Source organism: Macrotis lagotis, chromosome 1, assembly GCF_037893015.1.
Source record: "Macrotis lagotis isolate mMagLag1 chromosome 1, bilby.v1.9.chrom.fasta, whole genome shotgun sequence".
Classification (NCBI taxonomy): Eukaryota; Metazoa; Chordata; class Mammalia; order Peramelemorphia; family Peramelidae; genus Macrotis; species Macrotis lagotis.
This window is the reverse complement of record NC_133658.1, coordinates 845,406,349-845,418,498: the sequence shown is the minus strand read 5'-3', so window position 1 is coordinate 845,418,498 and position 12,150 is coordinate 845,406,349. Positions and strand designations below refer to the sequence as shown.

The 12,150-nt window shown below is 33.8% G+C and overlaps 1 protein-coding gene across 1 annotated transcript in view; it reads left to right on the top strand.

Annotated features, from left to right (window-relative positions):
• The window catches only part of LOC141508065 (CUB and sushi domain-containing protein 2), a 619,633-nt gene that overhangs the window by 327,559 nt on the left and 279,924 nt on the right, over positions 1-12,150 (top strand). The window contains exon 20 of the mRNA XM_074216347.1: positions 1,535-1,704. Within this exon, the coding sequence (XP_074072448.1) occupies positions 1,535-1,704 (170 nt within the window). The remainder of the gene's footprint in view (positions 1-1,534; positions 1,705-12,150) is intronic.

Genomic DNA, 12,150 nt, shown 5'->3' with positions numbered 1-12,150 from the left:
TTGGGGAATAACAAGAAGACCAGATTGACTGAACTGAAGAATGCTTGAAGTGGAGTAATATATAAAAGAGTGAAATGCCATGATTCTTTGAAGACCTCCCTTATACAATATAGAATAAACATGTTGAACTAACTAGTCATAGAGTTACTATTAATTTAACTCCTCTGAAGGAGCTACTGCTGATCTCTCAGAATTTGGGGAATACCATGTAAACTTCAACTAAACCATCCCATTTTTGCACACAGTATTGATATCTGCACTCAAGGCTTTATAATAAGAACAGCCGTGGCAGCTAGGTGACACAGTGGACAGAGTACCAGCCCTAGAATCTGGAGGACCTGAGTTCAAATTCGGCCTCAGACATTTAACAATTACCTATGTGACCTTGGGCAAGTCACTTAACCCCATTGCCTTGCAAAAAAAAATATAAGAACAACCTTATGTTCATTTCTGTGGTTTATCCAGTGCATTATTCTCCTTAACTAACTTTTTGGTGGAGAGTGGAATATCATCATCACAAGTTGTGGATAGATTCCCAAATACACTAATTTCTCTGAATAACTTAGGTAATTCAAAGTATTTATTTTTGACTTGTATAATTTCTTAGTTCAACCAATTCTACATGTTTACTTTTTAATGTTTAAGATAGTTTTGTAAATATTAATTTGCAAATATTAATCTCAGAAATAGAAGAAATCTCAGAGCTCTCTATCTAGTTATAGTTAAGAATATCATTTAGAACTTTGTGATTTATGTAATGTGTTCTTTTAGGTTCCTTGGAGAATATAATGATTGGGTCATCTTTTGATCCTTGGTACCCAGAATAAAACTTTTCACATAGTATGTTTTTGAATTAATATTAATAATAACCCTTACAAGATTGGCTGCCCTTTTTGGGTGGTTACGCAATATTTTCAGAATGTCTTGGTTAAAATGCATTTATAATGCCATACTATCAGAATTGAAAGGAAAACTCTTAGATGCTTCAGCCCAACATCCTGTTTCTATAGATGAAATAAACTCAGATAAAGTATCCATTTAGATGGGATGGTACCCTAATTGAAAGAATAAAACATTAACCCATATGTTAATCCAGAATAGGTAGTTTATGGTAGAGAACAGAGACCTTGGGCAGAGGGTCAAGAGACAGTAATGACATCTTAATATTTTTTTCTTTTAAGCTTCAAAAACTCTGCTATTCATAATATAATCAATAAGACTGTGTTCCCCATTTACATCCCTTTCCTGATTTTATAGTCTCATGAAAGTCCCAACCTTTATAAATCAAAGAGATTATAGATATATATCCTCCCCTTCTTCATCTTGATCATGCATTTTACTGTGAAAATCTATAAAGCAATCTATAGAATAACCACTTACTAATTCAAAACAAGTTGGGGGGTATTTGAGAGAAGAATGGAGATAGACTAACCAATTATGTGCAAATATATTTGGGTATTTTGATACTTTGAATTCTATATTTCCCTGTCAAAGTAGGGAATTACTCATCTATGATTACTATGTCTATTTCTAGCTGAATGTGGGTCATCAGTCACGGGGACTCAAGGTATCCTGCTGTCCCCCAACTTTCCTGTAAACTACAATAACAATCATGAATGTATCTACTCCATCCAGACTCAACCAGGAAAAGGGATTCAGCTTAAAGCTAAGACATTTGACCTCTATGAAGGAGACATTCTCAAGGTAAAACTTAGAGTACATATGTGAATTCATTAAAGTTTTAATTTTCTAGTTTTCTATGTTCTTTGTGGATTATCTGCAGTCTTTTCTGTTTTTCTCTTGTCTTAATGGAATATAAACTCCTTCATGGCAAAGGATACCCTTAATTTTTTTTCTTCTCTCCCTAAGTCCTGATAGACTTCATAATGACTTCATGAATATCATAAATGGTTGTTATAGTGAACAGAATTTAGCTTAGAAAAGGAGGGAAGTGAGACTTTGATGCTATTTTTGACTGTACAGGAATTTCACATAAAAATAATTGTGACTACCTCAGACATCCCTCAAGAGCAGGGGTTTTTAACTCTTCTTGTGTTGTGGACTCCTCTGGCAGAAGCCTATGGACTTCTCAAAATTTTGTTTTTAAAAAACATTAAATAAAATAATTAGGATAGCAAAAGAAACCAGTTGTATTGAAATCAATTTGTCAAATTTTTTTTTTAAATTAGCACTCTTCAGATTTGGAACTCTTGCCCTAGAAGAATAGAGGTATTTCATCCTATTGTCCAGAGTTTCACCTAAATAGACTGTGCATTAATTTGTCACCATAGATTCTCTATTCTGAGCAATGAAAAGAGACACTTGTTTTGGTGGTTGTGGCTATGTATGCTTCAGTGCAACTGTATAGCCATGGGACTATAGCCCCTTTCTTGGTGTGAATTCTCCACAGCATAGATGGGGGGGATGTCTCAGAGCTGTCATTTCTAGCATGAGTGAATTATTTAAAGCTGGTTCCGGGTATTCGATGAACTTCTTTCAGTCAGTTCTGATTTCAGCTGATGGTTTTAGAGCTGGAAGGCACCTGAGAGATCATTTAGTCAAACATTTTGTTTTAAAGATAAAGAAAAAGACCCAGGCATGAAGTGACAGGAACAAGGCTTTACCAATGTAGAATTGATATCCAAGTTAGGGAATGGATGATAAGCAAAAGTCCTAAAAGTGGATTGCACATAAGAGATAGTTTCTTTGTCAGAATGGTACCTAATTTTCCCTTAGCCTTCTCTTTTCTTCTTGGTTATGGGAAATTTGGCAGCTTATTCATATAACTTTGAAGGATTGCAGTTCAAATGAGCAAAACATCAGACATCTAATGTATATGGAACTTTGGACTATGTATGGGGAATATAAAGCTTAGCTAAGACAAATTTCCTACCCTCATGGAGCCTATCGGTTAGAGAATAATACAAACTCAGATAAGTATAATACATGATATTATATAATGTTAAATCAATTAGTGAGGAAGGGGCCTTTTGCAGTCCCAAAGATAAGGTTATTGATAAAATTAAAAGAAAAGCTTCATGGAAGAGGTAGTTCTGAGCCTTGGGTCTTTAGTCTTCTAATGTACATTATATAACTGTTTCCTCATTTCCTATACCTCATATTGCACATGACCCCCCACTTATCTGACTATGAAACCTTCCCTTGTTTTTTTTCTAAATTTCAGCAGGAAATGAACTCTATAGATACCAGTAGGTAGTCCAACTCCTATTTTATTTGAATCATCAGTCACTAACTTTTATCCTCCTGTCTAATATTCACTTTATTCATATAAAGTTGGGGTGAAGAGAGCACTAGATAGAAATGGGAATGCCCAAGACACACTTGCTACCATTCTAGTTCTAGCCCTCTTTCTTTGCTTTTTTACCTGAACTGTTTGTAATAGTCACCTAATTGGTGGGGTTTTTTCTCTTTCTTAAGCTATCTCCCCTCTAATCCATCCTTTACACATATTTTCTGAATAATATTTTTATGATCCAGATATCAAACTTTTCAATCATATCAACCCTTCTTTCAAAAACCATCAATGGTTCTCTTTTACCTTTTGGATTAAATATTAATACTTACATCTTGACATTTAAGGCCCTTAAATATCTAACAGTAGCCTACCTTTTCTCATCGATTTTCTACTTCTTTACTCAGAGGACAGATGTCTGATTTCTTCCTTTGCACTAGATCCAAGATTGTTTTTTGTAGTTAATCAAATTTAGACAGAATTTAGTATACATTTCATGTACATTATTGCTGTCATTGTTTATATTATTTTCTAGATTCTGCTTCCTTCAGTCTGCCTTGTTTGATTCAGGGTTACTTGTTTTCTTATGAATTCTCCATAGTTTTGTTATGGCCTATTCAAACAGACACTATTTATTATTAGACTGTGATAGTATAGCTGGAGATACCTTGTAATGTTCATCTACAACTTTGATAAATACACCTTCAGTGCCTACATCCAGATCATTGATAAAGGCTAAATACAAGGATAAGAATAGATTCCTGAAATGTTCTATCGTCCAAATGGATGTTGAAACATCAGTGACTATATATATGTTTTTTGAAGGGGAGGACAGGGGGCTAATATAAGTCAGTTGCTTCTGAATTCATTTAACTTTACTTTCTAACTCATATTTCTCCATCTTGTCTACAAGTATAGCATGAAAGAATGTTTGGAGCTTTTCTAAAATTGGATTAATTACTGTCTACAACTAATGATCTCTGAAGTGTTATATATGCATATAACAAGGTATGCATTACAATTCTTTTGGATGCCAGACAGAAAATGTAGACTATTGATAATCTTTTGTATATACATACATATATATATATAAGAGAATGTAAACTTATTGTTTAATACATATTAAAACTTTTATTGCTCCATATATCAAATGCCATTAAAGTATACATTTTGTCCCAGGGGAAAAAATGGAAATTTTCCAAAGTGGGGGAGTGACTATTTTAATTTGTACTTGTACTTAATTTGTACTTAATTTTAATCTGTACTTGGTTAAGTTGAATTTGGCATTTTTATCTAATTTTTACTAAAGCAATCATCATAAAGTAGACAATTATCATAAAAAGATTGTTTCAAATAGAATGTAGATTTAAGATGAAACTTATAATCTAGTCCAACTACAAGTTCTTTGTCAGTCACATCTCAAGATAAAAAACAAAAAAAATTGATGACCAAATCAGCCAAAAATTTTGAAATTGTGAAGATTATTTAAAATATGATTTCATGTGCACTCTCACTAATGATGAACCTTGCCCTGAAAAGATTCAAAGAAATTCATTTACAAAGTTTTTTCTCTGAATGAGGGGGAAAGATTATCAATTATTAACACAAAAGATAGAAAATCAGGATTTAAATTAGGTACAATGATTAATCATTGAATTTTACCAGCAATCTGCTTACTCTTTTTTACTGCTGTGCTCATCAGCTCCCATGGATTCAGTTTTCATCCCTCTGTTGATTCTTAGTCTTAATTATTTAGCCTTAACTTTGTTTTTGAACTTTTACTCTCATATCTTCACCTGCCTATTAGACATTTCTAACTGGATACATTCTAGTACAGGTTTTCAAAACATCATGCCTGAATTATTACATTAGCCTGTTGGGGTCTGCCTACTTGAAATCTTTCTCCAATTGATTCTAATCCATTCAGCCACTAAAGGGCAGGTCTGGTATTGTCATTCCTCTACTCAATAAATTCTCATGGCTCTCTATTTTTTTTTACTTTTTTATTTTTATTTTAGTTTTTGTTTTTTTTTTGTTTTTTTATTTTTTATGGCTCTCTATTGATTCTAGAATCAAGTATAAAATTTTCTTTTCTTTTCTTTCAAATTTATTTATTTATTTTGAATTTTACAATTTTTCCCTAATCTCTCTTCCCTCCCCCCATTCCCCACAAAAGACAATCTGTTAGTCTTTACATTGTTTCCATGGTATACATTGATCTAAGTTGAATGTGATGAGTGAGAAATCATATCCTTAAGGAAGAAAAAATAAAGTAAAAGGGATAGCAAAATTACATAAGATAACTTTTTTTTTTAAATTAAAGGTAATAATCTTTGGTCTTTGTTCAAACACCAAATTCTTTCTCTGGATACAGATGGTATTCTCCATCACAGATACACCAAAATTGTGTCTGATTGTTGCACTGATGAAATGAGCAAGTCCATCAAGGTTGATCATCACTCTATGTTGCTGTTAGGGTCTACAGTGTTCTTCCAGTTCTGCTCATCTCGCCCAGCATCAGTTCATGCAAATCCTTCCAGGCTTCCCTGAATTCCCATCCCTCCTGGTTTGTAATAGAACAATAATGTTCCATCACATACATATACCTGAGTTTATTAAGCCATTCCCCAATTGATGGACATGCACTCAATTTCCAATTCTTTGCCACCACAAACAGGGCTGCTAAATAGAAAATTTTCTATTTGGCATTCTCAGTCCTTAATAATCTTGTTGTCTTTCCAGTCTTTTGTTACTTTACTTCTTGACACATATTCTTTAATCCAGTGACACTGGCCTCTAGGCTGTTCCATGAGCAAGACACTCGTCTTCATTCTGGGCATTTTCTCTGACTGTTCTACATTCCTGTAATGCTCTCTCAGCTTTTGTCTGACTTCTGACCTCTTTGGTGTCCTTTATGTCCCAACTAAAATTTCATCTATTACAGGAAGCCTTTCTCAACCCCATACCTTCTCTCTGTTATTTCTTCTTTAGACTGCATATAACTTTCTTTGCATATATCTATTTGTCCATATTTGTAGACAAGGACTATTTTTTGCTTCTTTTTGTTTTCCAATTTTCTGGCACATAGTAATAGTTACTTAAAAATATTGATTGATAGATTAGTCTTAAATTCATCACATCCAAACCTGAACTCATTCTCTTTCTTCTCAATTCCTTCCCTCTTCTAATTTTCCTCTTACTGTTAAGGGTACCACTAATTTCGCCCTTACCCAGGTTTATAACCTCAGTATCATCTTTGACTCTTCAATCTTAGTCTTTGTATCTAGTCTGTTGCTAAATCCTATTGATTCTTTTATAACATTTCCCATAAATACCCTTTCTCTACTTTGGCACTTTGATTTAGGCTTTCAATCACCTCACACCTAGATTACTCTAAAAAAATAAAATAAGATGAAATCTTCTGGTTAAAAAATCTACCTCGAGTCTTTCTTCACTCCAGTCCACTCTCCATTTAGCTGTCAGATTGATCTAAAACTCAGGTCTGACCATATCATCCAGGGTCCTATCTCTTTTCCCTTCTTTCTTCCCTCTTCCCCACCCCATTCAATCAACTTCAATGCCTCCCTGTCATCCCCAGGATCAAAAGGGATATCCTCTGGTCTTCAATACCTTTCATCACCCCTTCTACTTTGCCAGTCTCCTAATACCTTATTCCTTCTCTCTCCTCCTCTCCCCAATTTATGTTCTGAGATTCAGTGAAGCTGGCCTCTTTGCTGTTCTTTATACAAGTTGCCTCATCTTCTGACTCCATGCATTTTTTATTAGCTGTCCCTCATGCTGAGAGTTCTTTTCCTCCTTCCTTCAAGTTTTAGATAAAATCTCTCTTTCTTCAAGATTCATTTCATAATCTCTAATAATGATAGTCCCCTCTTTCTGTTGATTATATCTATTTTATCTAATTCACACACACACACACACACATGCATGCACACACGCACGTTTGTGTGTGTGTGTGTGTGTGTGTGTGTGTGTGTGTGTGTGTATTTGAACAGAATCCTGTCTCCGTAACATGCTGGTTATAGGACCTTAGACAAATTTCCAAGACTAAAAAATATAGAGAATGTGTTGACTTACTTATGTAAAGGAAATTTCTTTGTTGGGTTGTTTTCTAAAGCTATGAAATTCCAGGCCCAATCCCTTTTCTTGTCATTATACCATATATTAATTACTTGTGAACATGTTATATCCTCAATTAAAATTCAAGTTTTTTGGATGCAGAAAATCTTTGTTGATTAGTTGACTTATTTATTTCTATTTGGCATGACTTATTCCTAATGAAGCAGTATTGTCTCCTTTTGATCATCTCTTCACTTTTTGGATGTTCACAAATCATACTCTTTATCATTCTATAATTTTGCCAGTAATTAAAGCCAAGACCACTGATCTATAGTGATTAACTTTTTTACTGTCTTGTATTCATTTTGTCATATTCATTTTATGAAACATCTCTGTCCTTAAATCTTTAATGGTAATAGTAAAAATACCAGTTAAGTAAAACTAGCTAGTAAAACAAGTATCTGACATGTCATATTCCATTCCCTTGGCATCCACAACTCTCTTAAGAACAGAGAAGTATGTTTTGTTATCTGCTTTCTGGACCAAGAATGATAATATACTTAATATAAATGTAATTAACTTTTCATATTCTTTTAAAATTTATATTACTATAATCAAGATCTAGCTTGCTTTCTTGGCACTAGATTCCTTCCATAGAGAAGCTACCCATGGCAGAGTGGATAGAGTGCTAACCCTGAAGTCAAAAGGACCTGAGTTCAAGTACAACCCCCGATATTTACTAGCTGTGTGACCTTAGGAAGCCACTTAAGCCTGATTGCCTCACATCCCAGGTCTATCTCCAATCATGATTCATATCTGGCTACTGGACTCAGATGGCTCTGGAGGAGAAAGTGAGGTTGTTGACTTAGCAACCTCTCACTCAAATTCAATTTACTTGCATGCTATGGCATCACCTCCTTGATGTCATGGTCTTCTTTGAATGAAGGACAAACATTATCAAATTCCTTCCAATTCAGATTCTATAATCAGTGATTTGGTAGCCAGACACATACCTATATTTGAAAGACTTTTCTGGCATTGATTGGAGGAAGTGAAAGGAGAAAGCACAGGTACACTTATACATACTCACACACCAATCTCTCTAAATAGTGACTATATTTATCAGATACTCAGTACTAAAATGCACATTGTTCAAATAAGCTCAAAAACAAAGCAATCTATAAAAGTAATAATGGGAAAAATAAAGACCACTGAAGAACCCTAAAATGCATCAAGTGAAGAGCCCAAGCTGGCATAAGATTATTTTGGAATTTATCTACTCAAAGAAATAAAGAAGAGGCATGTAATAATCTAGCAATCTTGCTATCCTATATGCCTCTTATATTTCCTCTTGGCTAGAAAATTAAAAGAAAATTAGAGAATAAGAAGGTTGTGATATTTAAAAAATAGATTCTAATGGCTCCCCACATATCAATTGCTCTGCAAATAGGGTAGAGAAAGGATTAGCCAGACCTTCAATTCCAGAATTTTAGAAGCAAGATAACAAAAGACAATACTAAGTCTTTTATTTTTTTTCATTGCCTTTGGTAATATTTCTGGCAAAACAAAGATTCTGTCAGAAGTAATAATATTGAGTATAGAAGTGATTCAGTTTAGTCCTTTCTTTTTGATATGATCTGCATTTTTTTTCTGGAGTTGTTGAGTTTGGTGAATGAAATTGCACTTTCTGTCCACCTTTCTAATACTTCTGTGGACCATTTGTTTTGGGATATGTAGAAGGAGCCTGCTATCTGTCTTAAAATTCTCTCTGTCTCTGCTTTGGTCTCTGTCTTGTCTATCTGTCTCAGTTTCTTTGTCTCTTTCTCTCTCATTTATCTTTACGCATCTACCTATCTCTTTCTGAATTTCTTCATGTCTATCTCTATCTATATGTCTTTTTCATTCTTGACTCTCCCTACCATCTGTCACCCAACCCTTGTGAGCTACCCTTTGTAGGCACAAAGTCAAATGGAATGTGATACATTATATTCAGATTATCATTACAGGATAATAGTCAAGCTATTATAGATCCTCTGGCATTAAACTTTTGCTATTAGAGATTTGGAAGAAATTCTAGGATTGATGGGCATGACATTGTCTTCCTCTTAATACTGAATACTCCTACAGAATATTCCTGTCTTCATAAACAAAGTCTACAATCTGAACAACAGAAAAAAGAACATAGACCAAAGCTCTGAAATCCCATATATCATCAGAACTGAGTCTTCTTATGTTTCCATTTAGATGCAGTTGTATTACTAATTATAGCCAAACTCTAAACCATAGTTTGGCCCCAGTTCTTACTTTGGTAGAAATTTGTACATAAGGATTTCTTAGCTTATATTTAAGCTTTACATTTCTGGTTTTTTTCTTGTTTCTATTTTGCTATGACTTATATGACCTTTATCTGTCTGAAATTCTGACACTCAAGAAGCACTTTGGAAATACTTTTTTATTTATTGATTCGTTGCTCACCTTCATTTTGTTTCTCATATTAAAGTCTATTCTTCCCTTCAACCCTCAAAGTCTATTTGATTTTCTGGTCTTCTGCTTCTTTCTGATATCAGGAATTTTCTTTCAAAAATATATTTTTAAATATATACTTTATTTTAACATACATTTTTTTAAAGTTGAGTTATCAATTCTTTTCCTCTTTTTAACCCTCTCCCCACCCCTTGAGAAGACAAGCAAAATAATATAATTTATACAAATTAGGTTATGCAAAATACATTTCCATTTTAGCCTTGTTAGGCAAAAGTCCAAGAAAAATAAAGTAAAAAGTATTTTTCATTCTGTTCCCTCTCTGGAGATGGTTAGCATTTTTTCCATCAGTGGTCCTTTGAAATTTTCTTGATCAGAGTACCTTAGTCTTTCATGGTTGACCATCAGTACAATATTGCTTTTGCTGTATACAATATTCTGGTTCTGCTCTTTTCATTTAGTATGAGTTCATTTAAGCCTTCACAGGTTTTTCGGAAACCATCCTTCTCCTCATTTCTTTTAGCCCAGTAGTATCCCATTAAGTTATTATATTACAGCTTGTTCAGTTATTCCCCAATTGTTGGGTATTCCCTCAGGTTCTAATTATTTGCAACCACAAAAAGGGCTGCTGAAAATATTTTTGTTCTTTTCCGTTTTAAAAAAATGTCTTTGGGATACAAACCTAGTAGTGGAATTGCTAGGTCCTAGCTTTGCACAATTTTATAACTCTTTTGGTGGAGTTCCAAATTGTTCTTTAGAGTTTGGAGTTCACAGCTCTATCAACAATGCATCAGGGGTGGCTAGGTGACTCAGTGGATAGAGCACCAGCCCTGGAGTCAGGAGTACCTAAGTTCAAATTCGTCCTCAGGCACTTAATAATTACCTAGCCATGTGGCCTTGGGCAAGCCACTTTTAACCCCATTTGCCTTGTAAAAAACAACTAAAAAAATACATTAATGTTACTCTTCTTATGCACCTTTACAACATTTGCTATTTTTCTTCTCTGTCATATCAGCCAATCTGATATGTGTGGGGTGGTAACTCAGAGTTTTTTTAATTTGCATTTCTCTGATCATTAGTGATTTAGATAATTTTTTTCATGTCACCATTAATAGCTTTGACTTCTTGAAAACTTCCTGCTCATATCTTTTGACCATTTATACTTTGTGGAATAGCTATGATTTCTAAATTTATCTAGGTTTGTCTTTATCAGACAAACTTTTAAAAAAATTTACTGGTTCCCTTCTTTTCTTCTAATTTTAACTGCATTGGTTTTGTTCATACAAAATAATTTTAATTTCCTGTAATAAATGTTGTCCATTTTACTTGCTGTGACTCTTTCTTCTTTTTAATTCATAGATCTTACAGGGACCTTTTGCTTCTGTAAATTTTGCCTGCCTGAAAATGCAAGATTATGTAGTAAAAAGGGAATGCATATTAAGTCAGAATTTGTTTTGTTTCTGTTATCATTACAATTCTCATTGTGTCATATCACTGTGTGATTTGGGGTTAAGATCTTAGCCTTAATTTTCTACCTGTAAATGGAGAGAATCATACTTGTCCACCATAACCATATAGTGGTTATGAAGACTTTTTTATTATTTGTGGTTTCTTGTAATTATCTGAGAAAATTTATGTAAAATGCTTTATAAACTATAATTAATAAAACAATTATTACAGATTTTTGAAACCATTGTGGCATGATTTTTTTTAACATCTCCCTGTTGACCTTTGTTAACTGCAACTTTTCTTTCTCTTTCCTGCCTACTCAGACTTTTGGTGGCTACTTAGCTTTCTTGGTCCTGATACTGGCCTTGTCACATCCATTAGAGTGGATAGGAGGAATATTAAGACTGTCATTATCTCAAGGAATGATTTTTAATAATAAACTCCTTTCTGTGTAATATGGATATATCATGATGGACTAGTTGACCTTTGTCTGTCTCCTTGAGCCTTGGGAGTACTTAGTTTTATGATTATAAGTGTCATTGACATTCCATATTCTTCAAATAGATAGGACATCTAAAACTTGAGGAAAAATCATAAGTGCAGCTCTATCTGATTAAAGAATGCTGTCCTTTAGAATGCTTTACTTAATAAAAAGTAGAACAGAGACTATTCTAATATCCCTGTAGTCAGCTCCACATGGAAGCATAGGAATTGTTTGCTATGAAAAAATATTCATAATCCACCCAAAAATGCCAGCTGTGATATTTGCCAAAGCATTGTGAGAGTTTTTTTTTTTCAGTTGGCTCCAGCTTATGTTATTGTTTCTTCAATTGCTGGAAAGGAATGGTAAGCTTCAAGAAATGGTAAGCTGCAAACCTTGAAGATTAAGT